Here is an 18,168-nt window from a genome sequence, read left to right as displayed (position 1 = left end):
TGAAAGGAAGGGAGCTTTGGGGTCACAGTGCTCAAGAGCTATTCTTGGGTCAGAGACCAGTCCTGGTGGCATTCTGGGAAGTGCAGATCACATCTGCAAAGTGATCCATTGCAGAGAGGATCAACTGCATGCAGGGTAAACACCTAATTCACTGTACTATCTCTCTCAGGTCTCTTATGACTTATTTTTGTATTAAAACTTAAAAAAAATCTATTAGGAGCCAAGAGAGCTAGCTCAATAAGCAATGTACAGACTTTGCATGTAAGAGACCTGAGTTTGAACCCTAGTATACTCCTGAGCACTGAGTCAAGACTAGTCCCTGAGCACTAATGGGAGTGACCCTAAAATAGATAAAATAAAATGAAAATATATAGGTTTTATGCTTATATAAGCAAATATAAAAATCATGATTTGGCTTTTACTCATTTCTCTCAAATGAAAATAAGTTTTGTGCTCTAACCAAAAAATGGCCTTAGAAATACTGAGATAACTGTTTCATGCCCTGATTTTTTTTCTCTCGTTTTTCATCTAAATTTTCTTTCAGTTTGCAGAATTTATTTGCATGAAATTGAAATAGCAGACATTTTTATTTGGTAAAAGTATGCATAAAGTAAAAATATGTTTGCAATTAATAGTCACAAAAAAAGGTAATGGTGAGTTTTTGTGCATGTCACATACATATCAATGAACACTCGATCTGCATAGAATTATTGCTTAATCTCTAGCTTTCAACTCTATTCTGGGTAGTTGGGCTTGCTTAATGGAACAGTAAATTTCAATTTTTTGCTTCTTTTGGGTCACACCTGGCTATGCTCAGGGGTTACTTCTGGCTCTGCACTCAGGAATTACTCCTGACAGTGCTCGGGCGACCATATGGGATGCTGGGAATCGAACCCGGGTTGGCTGCGTGCAAGGCAAATGCCCTACCGGCTGTGTTATTGCTCTAGCCCCTGTTAATTTTATTTTTATAAAGAAAAAATCATTTTAAAAAGACCCAAAATAAAAATACCTTCCATACTAAGAAAAAGAAGATTTGCTAAGTAAAAAGCCCCATAATAGTTATTACTTTGTAACAATTATAAATGTTTGAGCTTATTATTTTCTTTGGTATTTAATACTTCAGGGAATTTTTATAAATATTATAAATTCTTATATATTTCCTTTTTAATATGTGTAAAATAGAATAGGAGCTTGAAGGGAAAAAGAATTTTAGACTTAATGACATAGGAAAACTGAAACAAAGAAGTGAAAGTGGGAAATTCCTCTGAGACAGAAAGGACCTTCCCATATAAATAACCCATTCTCATGGAGGAAAGACATTCTTGCTGCCAACTCTTGAAGTCTTCACTACCTAGGTAGTGGTAGACTCCACTTGTTCCTGTTTTCATCATGGCCAACAGGTGTATCTTCCAAATTGCTCTCCTGTTGTGCTTCTCCGCCACAGCTTTTTCTATGAGCTATCACTTGCTTCGATCCAGACAAAGAAGCAGCAATTTGGCCTGTCAGAGGATGCTGAATGAGTTGAATGGAACCCTTACAGAATGTCTCCTGCAGAGGATCAACATCACCATCCCAGAGGAGATCAAACAACCTCAGCTCCTCCAGAAGGAAGACATCCTACTGGTCACCTACGTGATGCTTCAGCAGATCTTTGGAATATTCAGCAGAAATTTCTCTCATACCTTCTGGAATGAGAGCATCACTGAGAAACTCTTCTTAGAACTCCAACAGCAGATGGACTATCTGGAGACCACCCTGAAGGAAAGAAAGGAAGAGGAAAGAAAGAAAGAAGATGTCATCAGGTGTAACAGGACTATTTCACGTCTGAAGAAATATTACTCAAGGCTCCTGAAGTACCTAAAGGCCAATGGATATAGTAGCTGTGCCTGGGTAATAGTCAAAACAGAAATCTTCAGGAACTTTTTCTTCCTGAACAGACTTACAAATTACCTCCCAGACTGAAGATCTTGTTGCCTATCTCTCTGGGAATGGACAGAACAACACTGACAAGGATTTCAGTCATTCTTCAACCAGCAGAGACTTTTTTAGATTTGAATGTGCTTCATTTGAAAGGACAGTTAAAGACTTTAAATATTCTAACTTATTTTTTTACTATTTTATTTATTTAAGATTCTATATTATAAAATAAATAGTTTATGAAGTGAAATTCCACATGGCAGTTTGGGTCTTAGCTTATTTTATAACTACTCATACTAAAAATTACAGGCCACCGGCTAGCTCCTCTTTCTAAAAAAGTGTGCCCGAAAAGAAATATAGTTTCTGACCCTGCCGTCAGGAATTTAAAATCCAAGGAATCCACATGAAATTACGCATGGTAAGTGGTGAGGGGATGGGACTCTCCCAAAAGAGAGAATGGGGCCGATTGTCTTCAGAATGAAAATGCAAGAGGCAGGCAGGTGGATCAGGATCTAGAACCTGGGGTTCTCATTGCTTCTACTGTGTGTCCCAGGTTTTCTAAAAAATGATTTTGACTATCTTGTCTGATCGCCAGAGAAATTTTTCAGCTCTTCTGTTCACCTTAAATACTTCCCTATTGCCTGGGTAATGCTTCCGACTCCAACCTACAAATTTTAAAATACTTATGTGGCACCCAACCCCAAATCTCAGCTGGAGGAGTTTCAGGCACCTTTCTGGCATGGCTCAGTAGCAGTTACATTGTTTTAAGTTAAGTGGCATAGTCAAGATGTGTGGTCTCTAAGAGCTGGGGTCTCTGCTTATAGTGGAAGAAAAAATCCTGACAGCCGAGTAGATTTTTCTCCCTGCCCTTGCTGCCCCCAAATTAAAACTGTTCCTGGTCCCTCTTGTTCTGTTCACATAGAATTACAAGGTAAATTCTTTTTTTCTGCTGCTGAGTGTCTCTGAAGTCTTTCGCACTCTAAAGCCAAATCCAAGATAGGGCCATCAATAAGTCCAGTGTCAAAACTAGCAAAGAACTAGGAAGCATAGGAGTATAGTAGGTAAATTCTAGGTGGGTATAAAGGTGCTAGATTTCCCAGGGTTTACCTTGGGCAAAGAGAGTTTTCTTTTTAAATTTAATTTAATTTTTATCAATTTTTATGATTTTTATAAAGCTGTTCACAATAATTTATTTATTTAATATTCAAGTACCAATCCTACCACCATTACACCTTCCCACCACCATATTTCGAATGTTTCCACCTGAATTCCAAAACCTACCTCCAAAGCAGAAACAAAATAATTTATTTTGTATTGCTTGGTATGAATAATCTGCTAAAAATGATCCAAAAACGTTTTCTTAGAGGAAAGTGTGAGAAGATTGTTATATTTCACCCAGGAGCCATTAAGAGATTAATAACATGTTGTTAAAGGTTGAGCCGTCTGTGTGTGTGTGCGTGTGTGTGTGTGTGTATGTGTGTGTATATAGTAGAAAGAAGTCAACCAATCTCGGGGGAATATATATATTTATATAAATATTATATATTATAAATATAATATAAAATATTATATATTTTTACATATTTATTTATATATAAATATATATTTATATATCTCCTCCCTGAGTATATATTCCCCCTGAGTTTGTTTGTCTTCTTCTTTAAACTTCATCAAATGTGGTGTACTACTCTTGGTACATCTGTGGTGTAAAGTATGAGATGTTGCACAGCCGCAAGTGCAGCCAAAAGAAAGTTTTCTTGGGGAGTTCCTTGGGCACCTGGTCAGCATGACAGGATTTGCATTTAGTACTAAATGGATTGTTGTGAATGCTCTTCTCCTGGGAGCTGCTCCCCAGGCACTGCGTTGAACTCTCATGGCCATAATCTCTTTTAGACTTCTTTTGAAGTAGCCCTCAGGAAGGCATTACTGCTATTTTACAATAAGAAACTCATCTCAAAGAGGTTTAACCCAAAAGGCGAGTAAGAGGGAATGTGCCTGCCACAGAGACAGGAGGTGGGAAGGGATGGGGGAGGGATACTGGGAACATTGGTGGTGGAGAATAGGTACTGATGGAGAAATGGGTGCTCAATCATTGAATGTCTGAAATGTAATCATGAAAATTTGTAAGTCTGTAAGTCTGTAACTCTATCTTATGGTGACTCAATAATTTAAAAAAATAAAAAAGACATTTAGAGAAAAGTCTCCAAGGCCATCTAGCTATAGCAAAACAAGTAAGGAGAATATAATTACAAGAGATTTTATTTATACTTAGTTCTTTTCTTAGAGCGGTATAGGTATCTGAGATCTCCTTATGAGATTCAACCTTGAGGAGAAAAATGCCTTTTATTCGAGTTTTGGAAAGTCTTTATTGGTTCTGCAGGCAATGAACTCCAGGGCTCCCTCTTCTGACTAAATGCAAGTAACACACTGGTTGTGGAACCAAAAAGTTTCACCCTTAAATCACCCTTAGTTGCCTACAAGTTCCAAGTTAGTCAAGCTCTCCTTAAAACAAGTCTTAGCTGGAGACTTGTTCTAAGTGGTTCCTTAGAGAAGGAACCACTAAGTAAATGATGCCTGGAGGGCTCGCTCTGGATGGGAGATGCGTGCTGAAAGTACACTATGGACCAAATATGATGGCCACTTACTACCTCTATTATAAACCATAACACCCAAAAGGAGAGAGAGTGTAAGAGGGAAAGTGCCTGCCACAGAGGGGGGAGGGGGCCCCTTCAGCAAGTAGTGCTGGGAAAACTGGGGCACTGGCTGGCACAGATGTGAGGAGGAAAGGACTCTGATTCATTGTTGGTGGGAATGCTGACTGGTTCAACCTTTTTGGTTGAACAGTATGAGAATTACTCAAAAACCTAGGAATTGTGCTTCATATGACTCAGCATCACCATTCCTGGGAATGTAATCTAGGCACCCAAAAACACACTGCAGAAAAGCTATCTGCACTTCTATGTTCATTGCAGCACTGTTCACAATAGCCAGAATTTGGAAACAACTCAAGTGCCTGAGAACATACAACTGGATAAAGAGACGATGGCACATCTACACAATGTAATACTATGCAACTGTTAGGAAGAATGAAGTCATGAAATTTGCTTGTAAATGAATGGACATGGAGAGTATTATTCTGAGTGAAATGAGTAAGAAGGAGAGGGACAGATATATACTTATATACTGATTGCACTAATTTTGGGGATATAAAAAAAGACTGTTTAGGATACTAACACCCAAGGACAGTAGAAAGGAGGGCCAGGAGGACTGGCATATCTTTGAAAGCTTGCCACAAGTTCAGGGTGGGGAGGGCAGTTAGGACAGAGAAGAGACCTCTATGATGAGGAGAACTGGAAATGGTCACTCTGGACAAAACTGAGTGCTGAAAGAAGGTCAAGGGATATACATGATAAGCTTTCAGTACCTGCATTGCCCAAAAGGAAAGCAAGAGAGCAAGAGTGAGATTGAGATAGGGAGAGAGAGAGAGAGAGAGGGAGAGAGAGAGAGAGAGAGAGAGAGAGAGAGAGAAGTATAGAGACAGGTAGGGACAAGGAGTGGTGGGAGGGAAACTGGGGACATTGGGGGTGGTAAATGCACACTGGTGAAGGGAGGGGTGCGATGGGTGTTGAAACACTATATGAATGAACCCCAGTCATGAACAACTTTGTAACTGTGTATCCCATGGTGATTCAGTTTTTAAAAAAGAAAAGAAAAAGGGGGCTAGAGAGATAGTACAGTGGGTAGGGCGTTTGCCTTGCACACAGCTGATCTGGGTTTGATTCCCAGCATCCCATATGGTCCCCTGAGCACAACCAGGAGTAATTACTTAGTACAAAGCCAGGAGTAACCCCTGTGCATGGTCGAGTGTGAGCCAAAAAGCCAAAAAGGCAAAAAAAAAATCTGTCAGCACTGGGCCTGAGCTACCTACCATATTCTCTAAGCCAAATAGTTAAAGTGGTTCAGTACCTGAGATATCTGAGACACAGAAATGGAGATACATACCCTGCTCATGGATCAGGAGGTTTAACATGGCAATACTCCTCAAAGCGTTATACAGATTTAATGTGGTCCCTATAAGGATACCCATGACATTCTTCAAGGAAATAGACAAAACAGTCCTGAAATTTATATGGAACAATACCCCCCCCCCCCCCACGAATAGCTAAAACAATCCTTGGGAAAAAGAAAATGGGTATATCACCATCTCCAACTTCAAACTATAATACTAAACAGTAGTAATTAACACAGCATGGTATAGGACTAGAAGCAGACCCGCAGAGAGTTGAATATTCTATCACAGACCCTCAAATATGTGATCATTTAATCTTTGATAAAGGAGCAAGAAATGTGAAGTGGAACAAGGAGAGCCTCTTCAACAAGTGCTGCTGGAAAACTGACAGCTACCTGCAAAAAAAATGAACTCTTGACCTCTGTCTAACACCAGGCACAAAAGTTAGACAAACGTGGATTAAAGACCTCAATATCAGACATGAAACCATAAGGTACATAGAAGAAAATGTAGGCAGGACCATCCATAACATTGAAGCGAAAGGCATCTTTAAGGATGAAACGCCACTGACCAACCAAGTGGAAACAAACATAAACAAATGGGACTACATTAAATTAAGAAGCTTCTGCACCTCAAAAGAAACAGTGACTAAAATACAGAAAAGGCCCACATAATGGGAAAAATACTTACCCAATAGCCATCAAATAAGGGGTTAACATCCAGGATACTCAAGACATTAATTGAAGTGTAGAAGAAAAATCCCTTTAACCCCACCAAAAGATGGGGAGAAGAAATGAACAGAATTTCAGAAGTTTCCTCAAAAAAGAAATAAAAATGGTCAAAAGACACATGAAAAAATGCTCTACATCACTAATCATCAGGGAGAACTGTAGCACTGTAGCACTGTTCTCCCGTTATTCATCGATTTGCTCAAGCAGACCCAGTAACGTCTCCATTTTGAGGCTTGTTGTTACTGTGTTTGGCATATTGAATACTTCATGGATAGCTTGCCAGGCTTTGCCGTGCAGGCGAGATACTCTCGGTAGCTTGTTGGCCTCGCTGAGAAGGGCAGAGGAATGAAACCCGGCTCGACTGGGCTGGCTGCATGCAAGGCAAACGCCCTACCACTGTGCTATCACTCCAGCCCATCATCAGGGAGATGCAAATCAAAACATCCATAAGATATCATCTCACACTACGGAGACTGGCACACACCAAAAAGAATAAGATCAACCAGTGCTGGCACAGATGTGGGGAGAAAGGGACTCTCTTTCATTGTTGGTGGGAATGCTGTCTGGTCCAGCGTTTTTGAAAAACAATATGGGCAATCCTTAAAAAACTAGATAAAAATTGAGCTTCTATATGACCCAGCAATACCAATTCTGGAAATATATCCCGAGGGTGCGAAAAAGCACAGGAGAAATGACATCTGCACCTGTATGTTCATTGCAGCACTGTTCACAATAGCCAGACTCTGGAAACAACCCGAGTACCTGAGAACAGACAATTTATTAAAAAAAATTGGTACATCTACACAATGGAATACTATGCAGCTATTAGAAAAATTCGATTGCCTCGAGCAGGCCCCAGTAACGTCTCTTTCATCCTAGCCCTGAGATTATATTCAAGGCTCTTTAGGAGAATGAGACCCATCATTGTTACTGGTATTTGGCATATTTGGTAGGCCACGGGGAGTTTGCCAGACTCTGCCCTGTGGGCAGGCTACATTCAATAGCCTGCAAGTTTGTCCAAAGTAGGAAAGAGACAATAAGATGTCATAAAAAAAAGTTCTGATAAGATGTCGCGCAGTCGCGACTGCGGCCGCGTGGTTCCGGGATCTGGATTTTATAGTCTCTGAGTCTTGGCATTTTTCATTAGAAAAATGAAATCATGAAATTTGCTTATAAATGGACATGTAGAGTATCATGCAAAGTGAAATGAGTCAGAAAGAGTGGGACAGACAACGAATGACTGCACTCACTTGTGGAATATAAAATATAATATGAGACTAGCTCCCAAGAACAGTAGAGACAAGGACCAGGAATATTGCTCCATGGTTGGATGCCTGCCTTATGAGCTGGAGAAGAAGGCAGTTGGGATAGAGAAGGGATCACTAAATCAATGATGGTTGGAAGGATTGCTCAGGATGAGAGATGTGTGCTGAAAGTGGATAAAGACCAAAAATGATGGACTTATTATCTGTATTGCAAACCATAATTCCCATAAGTAGATAGAATAAGAAGGAAATTGTCTGCCACAGAGGCAAAGGGAGAGGAGTGGGGTAAGGGATACTGGAGACATTGGTGGTGGAAAATGTACACTGGTGGAGAGATGGGTGTTTGATCATTGATAACAATGACTGAAACTCAAACATGAAAGACTTGTTAACTGTAGTTCGTGGTGATTCAATGTAGCACTGTATCACTGTCCTCCTGTTGTTCATCAATTTTTGCTTGAACGGGCCCAGTAATGTCTCCATTGTGAGACTTGTTGTTACTGTGTTTGGCATATTGAATATGTCACGGGTAGCTTGCCAGGATTTGCTGTGTGGGCGAGATACTCTAGGTAGCTTGCCGGGCTCTTCGAGAGGGGAGGAGGAATCGAACCCAGCTCGGCGCCACTGCTTGCAAGGAAAACACCTTACCGCTGTGCTATCGCTCCAGCCTGGCGATTCAATAAAAATAAATAAATAAATAAAAGGAATCCCATGAATCATAGAGAACCCTAGAAAAATGTTTTAAAATCACATAACTGATAAATTACTTATATCTGGGATATATTTTTAATTATGCTCAAAATTGAATAGTAAGAACATAATGAATCTAATTAAAATGGATTATAGATTTAAACAGCTACTTTGACAAAGAAGATACATGGATAGTAAATAACTACATGGAGTTTTAAAGTCTTTTTTAAATAGTTTTTTTTTATTATTCAGAGAAGATAATCATTATGAAGTAGGGTTTTTTTTTTATTACTGAGGAGTCCCTCCCATGACAAGGACCTGTCAGAGTTACCTTTTTTGCTTTCTGGTGAAGTCCAGCAGCAGTCCAGGTTGAGTTTGGTACACTTGAGATTTGTCCCACAAAGCGAGGTCCTAATCTTTATGAACTTCTCTGTGAAGACTTACAGAGAGGGTAAGCAGTGAATACTATGGTCATAAGTTGATGGACCCAGAACCAGGCCTTGCCTACAACAGGTATTGTCTCCAAGTCTGTTGCATTGCTGCTTGTTGAGCCTAACAATGAGCAGTTTTGGAGTTGGTTTTTGTTTGGGGGTCAGATCCAGCTGTGTTCAGGGCTTATTCCTGGTTCTGCACTCAGGGATCACTCCTGGCAGGCTCAGGGACCATATGGGATACAAAAGATTGAACCCGGTTTAGCTATGTGCAAGACAAGTGCCCTACCTGCTCTACCTCTACTATCCCTGTGGCCCAAGATCTGCACAATTTTATAAATTTATTATATTTTTCTCAATGTTAATCATTGCCTTTTAAACATTCCTTTAATTGTCTGAAGTCTCCTAGGATAGTTAGTTTAAAATAGTCAAACTCTGATATTGGATTGGAACTGTCAGCACAGAAACATACTCTTCTAGTTCACTAGGTTCAAGTTAATCATTTGACTTGATTGATTTGATGGAGAGTACTCCAGAAATTTGCTCACATCAAACAATTATCACCAGATCAGTAAATTCTGCTTCAATTGACAGTCTGTTTTGAAATCTTGCTTTGCAATTTCCTGTGTAGAGTAGCGCTGTAGCACTGCACTGTTCTCCTGTTTTTCATCGATTTGCTCAAGCGGCCACCAGTAACGTCTCAAAACAAATTGTGAGACTGGTTGTTACTGTTTTTGGCATATTGAATACATCACAGATAACTTGCCAGTCTTTGCTGTGGCGGCGAGATACTCTCGGTAACTTGCTGGGCTCTCTGTGAGGGGCTGAGGAATTGAACCCAGGTTGGCCATGTTGGCCGCGTGCAAGGCAAACGCCTTACCCTCTATGCTAACGCTACAGCCCTCAGTGTACAGTATTCTTAGAAAATCTAAAATACACTATTCAAACTATTTATTCTAAAAATTAGCCTAGGAGATCACTTCAAAAGACCTTCTTAGGAAAATAAAAGAAATGTCATAGACTAGAAGCATATATATTCAACTCGATAATCTTGCATAAGCAGTCACATCTATAAGGTACTTTTGGTTGGTGCCAGATAGTCTTGTCATTGACCATCATCCAGATCAAATGTTCTTCTCTCCTGAAGGGAGCATAACATGATGCTCTCCATAGCATCCCCCGTGCCAGGTTGTTTCACTGGGTGTGCCCTGAAGGGGGACAGGTGAGAGCCCTCCCTACCCCAAGGGACCCAGCCCCAGCAGCCGAAAACCTCCAGAACCCAACCTCCGCCATGGTCACAGTTGCTCTCCACACGATCGGTCTAGCCTCACCCACAAGTGAATCTATTCCTGGACTGTACAACCATGATACTTCAAATCACACACTCTACCCCCCCCCCATACTCCAAGATTACCGCACCACATTTGATAGGGTTCAAAGTAAGAGGCAACCAATCTTAGAGGGAAATATATATATCTCAAAGCACACAAGTCTCAACATTCAACAACATGTTAGTGATCTTTTATAGAAGGGCTTAATGGCGCCTGGGTGAAATACAACAATCTCCACACACTTTCCTCTAAGGATACTTTTTTGTAGCATTTTCAGCGATTTTTCATAACAAACAATACAAAATATATTATTTCAGTTCTGCATTGGGGCAGGGATTGGGGTTTGGGATGAAAACATCCAAAATATGGTGATGGGAAGGTGTAATGGTGGTGGGATTGGTATTTGGATAATAAATGTAATAAAATATTGTGAACTACTTTATAAAATTAAAAATTAAAAAAATTTTTACTGTCATGAAATGTTTCTACCCTTCCCTGCTCGCACCCTGAACCCATTGCTTGGGCATTGTTTGATCATCCCAGCTTGTTTCCCATTCTAAACAAAGACACATATTGAGGTGAAAATAAAATATTGAAATTGAAAATATTGAAAATAAAATGTTGAAATTTTTCAAAATAAAGATATTAAAAAATAGTTTCTAAAAGGCTTGCTGATGGGAAAGGTGAACAGAATAATGAATTGTCTTTGTTGATCCCCTCTGATTACTTGATAACAGGGCTCAGCTCTTTAAACAGTATATTGGCCCTTTCTTATTGCATACATAGCATTGTAGGTCATGATTTTTTGTTTTGTTTTGTTTTTTGGGTCACACCCAGTGATGCACAAGGGTTACTCCTGGCTCATGCACTCAGGAATTGCTCCAGGCAGTGCTCGGAGGACCTATGGGATGCTGGGAATTGAACCCGGGTTGGCCGAGTGCAAGGCAAACTCCCTACCTGCTGTGCTATCACTTCAACCCCTGTAGGTCATGATTTAACAGCTGTGGGACTAGAATCATGTCCTTGATAGCTACAGGCACATGGATAAGCTGGGCTGCTGAGAATACTGGCATCTCCATGGCCACACTGAGTGGCCAGGAGGAGATAAATGGCTCCAGCAGAGCCCATGAGAATAAGATGTTCTCATGAGACCTCTTGCTGAAATGCTGGGAGAAAGACAGTCTGAGGTAGCAGGCACTTGGACCAGAGAAACCTACAGTCAGGATTGCCAAACGTGGCTACACAATTTGTGTCCTGCACATGCTTAAGTGCTGCTCTCCTATGGTAAACCTGAGTTGGCTTACTTTGGAAGAAGTGCTTAAGAAACATGCTCCCTAGGGCTGGTGAGATAACATAGTGTGTAGGCTGCAGTCTTGCATGCAGCCCATTTCACACCCCAGATGGTCTCCTGAACCTCACCAGAAGTGATTGCTGAGCACAAAGCCAGGAGTAAGCCCTGAGTACCACCAGTCGAGACATGAAAACCACCAACAGAAAAAGAAAAAAGAATAATGCTCTTCATCACTTACCATTAGTGAAATGATCCAAACAACAATGAAATGTTACCTCATGCCAGGAAACTGGCACACATCAAAAAGAAAAAAAAACAACCAATGTTGGAGGTGTGGGGGGAAAAGCAGCCCTCAGTTACTGTTGATAAGAACATTGACTGATTTTTGTCAGTCAATAATAGGAACATTTCTAAAAGTACTGAGAATTGAGCTTCCATATGGCCCAGTCATTCCTCTTCACAGCATCTCCCCGGGGTCCCAAAAGGCCTGTTTGAAAAGTATTTGTGGTCCTGTGTTAATTGCGGCACTATTCAGGATAGCCAGGATCTGAAAACAACTGAAGTCCAGGAAAAGATGAATGGATACAAAAACAAAACAAAATAAAACGACGACGACAATAATAACCTGTGCTATATACACATCATGGAATACTATTTGACTAACAGAAAAAATGACTATGAAATTTGCTGCTACGTGGATGGAAATGGAAGGTGAGTGAAGTCAGTCAGAAGGAGAGGGATAGATACAGAATGGGTCACTGTCACTGTCACTGTCCTCCCATTGTTCATCGATTTTCTTGAGCGGGCCCAGTAATGTCTCCATTGTGAGACTTTGTTGTTACTGTGTTTGGCATTTCGAATACATCACGGGTAGCTTGCCAGGCTTTGCTGTGTGGGTGAGATACTCTCGGTAGCTTGCCGGGCTCTCCCAGAGGGGAGGAGGAATCGAACTCGGGTCAGCCATGTTGGCTGCATGCAAGGCAAACACCTTACCTGCTGTGCTATTGCTCCAGCCCATAGGTACAGAATGATCTCTTTTATATGTGGGGCACTAAGAAACAGTAAGGGAGCAACAAGTTACCAGGGAAAAGAGAACAGGAGAGGTGGTCTACATAACTGAGCTTAACTGGAAGTAAGGTGTGTGTGTGTGTGTGTGTGTGTGTGTGCGCACGCCCGCGCACGCTTGCACACTTAAGGTGAGTGAGTGGGGGCTTCTCCAGACATTGGTGGAAGGAAGCAAACATTGGTGAAAAGTGTGATGTTTGAATCCCATCATTAACAGTACTGTCACCATGGTGATTCAAAAAATTTTTAAAAATATATGTTTTCATATGGACTATTCTCAAAAAATTAGAATTTGATCTCCCATTTGACCCAGCAATACCACTTCTGGGAATATATCCCAGAGAGGCAAAAAAGTATAGTCAAAGTGACATCTGCACTTGTTTGTTCGTTGCAGCACTCTTTACAATAGCCAGAATCTGGAAAAAACCTGAGTGCCTGAGAACAGATGACTGGTTAAAGAAACTTTGGTACATTTACACAATGGAGTACTATGTAGCTGTTAGAAAAGATGAAGTCATGAAATTTACATACAAGTGGTACTACATGCAAAGTATCATGCTAAGCAAAATGAGTCAGAAAGAGAGGTACAGACATAAAAAGATCACATTCATCTGGGGGGACATAAAGTAACAAAATAGGAGATTAATACCCAAGAATAGCCGAGATCAGTACCAGGAGGATTACTCCATGGCATAAAGGCCAGCCAGGCATTCTAGGGGAAAGGGCAGCTCAGATAGAGAAGGGAGCACCAAATAAAGGGTATTGGGAGGATCCTCCCTGATTGCCACTCAATGCCTCTCTTGCAAACCACAGGACCCAAAAGGAGAGAGAGAGAACAAAAGGGAATGCCCTGCCACAGAGGCAGGGTGGGATTGGGGGGGATGGAGCGTGGGAGGGATGCTGGGACCCGTGGCGGTGGAGGATGAGTGCTGTTGAATGGATGCGTACTTGATCATTGTATAACTGAAACCTAAGCACAAAAATTTGTAAGTCTACAACTGTACCTCATGATATATCTCTAATTAAAAAAAGACTATAAATATATATATAATGTTTTCATTTTATTTTATTTAGTTTTGATTTGGGGGCCACACCTGACTCTGAGTTCAGGGATCACTCCTGTTAGTGCTTGGGAGACCACATGTGGTGCCAGAAACTGAATCTGGGTCAGCCACATGCAAGGCAAACACCCTACCTGCTGTGCTATCTACTCAAGCCCCTTAAAAAATTAAGTATTTTTAAAAGAAAAAAAGAATTGGGGCTGGAGTGATGGCACAGTGGATAGCATGCTTGCCTTGAATGTAGCAATCTGGGTTTGACCTCTGCACCCCATAAGGTCCCCTGCACCTGGCCAAAAATGCTCCCTGAATACAGAGCAAGGAGTAGACCTGAGTGTCACCAGGTGTGGCCCCAAAATTTTTAAAAAAATGAAAGGTAAAAGTCAACACAAAAGAAAGCCAAAGAGAAAGATAAGCAAAGAAACATTCCTGAAAACATTGTTTCAACTAAGCCTGAAGCCAAGTGAACACCAAAATGTTTGTTTTTATCTGAGACTTTATACAAATTTAGAAAGGACTGGAAATAAGCAAGAAACACACCCACTCACACTCAGCGAACTTTCTTACCTTTTGAAACAACCACCTTTACTTTTTTTTTTTGCTCTGCATTTTGGAAAACACTTTCCAAATAGGTCACCCACATTGTGGAGAACAAGCTGGACTGACTGGTCCTTCCCTTGCTCTTCCAATGTAATCGGATATTTACACACTCAACAAGGTCAGTGATTTATGAAACTGCCTACAATCTCACCACTTTAGATCTCTGTAGGGCAGTACTCAGGGCTTCAGAGTTAAACTGCCCTCTTATTTCTCTTGAAAAGTTATGTCTTCTTCAGGGCACATGGTTATGATCTTAGATGCAATTCCACAAACATTTCTGATGTGAGAAGCACATCAGACACTGTGCTTAGAAAGCCAGACTTACAAAGACAAACAAGTTTCAGACCTTATTCTCGAGGAACTTAGTGTCGAGGGATAGAAACAAATAAATACATGACTGAAAATGTGTGCACAATGATCAACATCCTTCCAACATAATGAATGATTTTCGATGGAAACCCAGGCATGTTCTGTGTGTCAGAATTTGAGGAGTTTCCACAAAGAAGGTACTTGAATCTGAAAAGACCATGGCTTTTATTTTTTTAAACCTTTTATTAGTGAGACACCATGAGGTACAGTTGTAGACTTACAAATTTTGTGCTTGGGTTTCAATTATACAATGATCAAATACCCATCCCTCCACCAGTGCCCATTTCCCACCACCACGGATCCCAGTATCCCTCCCACTCATGTCCTCCCCTCCCACCCTGCTTCTGTGGCAGGGCATTCCCCTCTGTTCTCTCTCTCCTTTTGGGTGTTGTGGTTTGCAAAAGAGGCATTGAGTGGGAAAAGACCGTGGCTTTTTTAAATGAAAAGAATGACAGAGAGGGCATTTCAAGAGAGGAGCAATCTGAAGAATAGAACAATCCTGTGAACACACAGGTTGCTCAGGGAATGTCACCAAGCACAGTGCAACTCGCTGACAATGTCACCAAACATAGTGCAACTTCATTTCATCAGAAAGAAATGAAGCTGAAATGTATGCTGTGAGAGGGACTGAGGATCTGCAGAGCTGGAATTGATAATAGTGGTCCAGCCTATCTCTTGATAACAGAAGATGGTGGAAGACGGACGGGAGGAAGTGCAGGGTGTGAGGTAGGTACCAGAGAGGTTGCTGAGCGTGTGGTGCCAGCAGTTGGCAGCCTGAATAGGATAGTAGGAAGGTCTGCTGATAGGCGCATTAGAAGAACTTAAGCTCTATAAAAGTTCCATGGTTCCATTATGCTTTTTTCTTCATAGTCACAATTGGCCCAACATGAATTTTTTAAAAACTGAAATTGTAACTCCAAGCCAGATGAAGAAGCAATAAATTTCTATTACCGGTTAACTATACTTTTAACCCCAGAACCTCTTCTCAGCTCACTGTAAGGATAAAGAAATTGTCTCTAAGGTAGGAACCCTTCTTCCACCCATGCCCACCACGCATACACAACGGGGTAGACACAGATATTTGTTTTGAATCGATTTCTTTACAAGAGAGAAAAATTGTTCCTGTCAGTTTGAATTTTGACTGTTTTCTCCGGGAACTCTTCCAAGTCTTTCCCATTCAGTAGTAGGGAGTGTCAAGCTTTCAACAGACTAGGAAGAGGATGTGCTCTGTCTAATCTGGCTAATTCATGTCAATTCTACTCAATGTCTGCTTTTGTCACCAGTAGATGAAATTTTTATTACTCTTTCCCCTCTGGCCAAACCAGTAAAGCTCAGGAGCTGCTCTCTGCAGTACTTGGGATCATTCTCACAGGTACTTGGGACCATGCACAATGCAGGGATAAAATGAGGACCCGGCATGCAAAGCTCGCACTCTGGCTCCTTGAACCATTTCTCTTGTCCCAGTTTCTTAGTTCTGGTGAGATTCAGGCTAGAGTGGCATGATGTACATAATTTTCCATATACTATAACATAGCTAAATAATAACCACAAAATGAGTTAAAAACAAAAATTTATTGTCTAACCATGTGAAAAGTAGAAATCAAAGTGTTGGCAGAGTTGCTTTCTTCAGAGAACGGTGAGGGAGAATTTGTCCTATGCTTCTGTTTAGCTTTTGGTGATCTGTGGTATTCATCGATGCTCCTTGATTTCTTCTGCTCCTCTGATATCTCTAACATTATTGTTATGTGGATCTCTTCCTTTCCCTCCCTTCCTTCCTTCCTTCCTTCCTTCCTTCCTTCCTTCCTTCCTTCCTTCCTTCCTTCCCCCACTGTAGGGTAACATTGGTTTGTCTTTTCCACCTTGCCACAGGGAGTTTAGTTTTATTGAGTTACTCCCATCACAGTGCTCCCATTCCTCTGTGTTTACTTGTAACCTTTTTTTGTTGTTGTTTTTGTTTTTTTTGTAACTTTTTGTGCTCTGTTAACTTGTAAATATTGTTTTTCTCTTCTCCTTAAAATCCATTGCATAGTTAATTCAGAGTAATGCCTTATAAGCGGCCAACATGGCCGACCCAAGTTCGATTCCTCCACCCCCCTCGGAGAGCCCGGCAAGCTACTGAGAGTATCTCGCCCGCACGGCAGAGCCTGGCAAGCTACCCGTGACATATTGGATATGCCAAACACAGTAACAACAAGTCCCATGATGGAGACATTACTGGGCCCGCTCAAGCAAATCGATGAACAACGGGAGGACTGTGACCATGACCGTTCTTTATGTATGGACACAGGAAGACAGTTAATGCTAAGCTTTCTTAACTTAAGAGTTAATTGACTCTGAATAATATTTACTTACCTCCTGGACATCTGTTCTCTTGACTTACGCCTCAGTTTCCCTAGCACACCAAAAGCAGGGTCCCAACGAAGGACTGGATGGACCCAGAGCAAGCTGTGAGATATGTGCTACCCTGGCATCGAAATGGGCCTGGCCAAAGTGCCATAATACTTAACTATAAGTTAAGAGCATGGTCATGGACAAATGCTGTCATGATCCAAAAAGCAATAACTAGATTTGAACCCTGCTAGGTTTAGGAATGATTAATATGGCCTGAACACTTTCCCAATCCAATCCTCGGATTGGGACTGAGACTTCTCCAACCAGACCCCCATCTTCCAGTAGGTAGGCGTCATACCCACCAGCTGCTGCCAGCGCCAGGTTGATCCCATCAACGGCCAAGACGCAGAGACTATAAAATCCAGCTCCTGGAAGCGCGCGGCCGCATTTGCAGCCGCACGACATCTTATTATCTTTTTTTTTTCCTTTGGAGAACCTGGCAGGCTACCAAAAGCATCCTGCCCGCACGGTAGAGTCTGGAAAACTTCCGTGTCGTATTCAATATGCCAAATACCAGTAACAATTATGGGTCTCATTCTTCTAATCCTGAAAGAGCATTGAAATTGCTCTTTAAAATCTCAGGGCTAGGATGAAGGAGACGTTACTGGTGCCTGCTCAAGGGAATCGACGAACAACAGGATGCTTGTGCTTGTGCTTGTGCTGAGCACTTTAGTCTGAGTCTGTGGCGAGATGTCCCCAGGGAGTCACCATACAAACCTCAATGTATCTTTTACTGTGTCCATACAAAAACTACATTGCTCTGAATTAACTATGCAAACTTAATGAGAAGAGACTTAATGAGAAGAGAAAACAATATTTACAAGTTAACAGAGTCTGATCAAGAGGCAAAGGTAATTGGCAGGTTGGGGGAGCAGTCAACAAAGAAAGAAGTTACAAGTAAACACAGAGGAATGGAACCCAGTCTCCCACTGAACATCTCTTTAGATATGATGCCCAAAACTGAATTTTAGTCTGGATCTCATTCTTAAGTCCTTATTAATCCAACTAAATAAAAATTAA

General features: G+C 41.2%; 1 protein-coding gene across 1 annotated transcript; it reads left to right on the top strand.

Moving 5' to 3' along the window:
* The first annotated feature begins 1,389 nt into the window (after positions 1-1,389).
* Positions 1,390-1,962, top strand: IFNB1 (interferon beta 1). The gene has a single exon (XM_056117380.1). It carries the CDS (start codon positions 1,390-1,392, stop codon positions 1,960-1,962), a length of 573 nt encoding a protein of 190 aa, XP_055973355.1.
* Positions 1,963-18,168: the final 16,206 nt, after the last annotated feature.

Source organism: Sorex fumeus, unplaced genomic scaffold (genome assembly GCF_029834395.1).
Source record: "Sorex fumeus unplaced genomic scaffold, SorFum_2.1 ptg000034l, whole genome shotgun sequence".
Classification (NCBI taxonomy): domain Eukaryota; kingdom Metazoa; phylum Chordata; class Mammalia; order Eulipotyphla; family Soricidae; genus Sorex; species Sorex fumeus.
The sequence above is the reverse complement of the archived record's forward strand: the minus strand, read 5'-3'. Positions and strand labels throughout refer to the sequence as shown.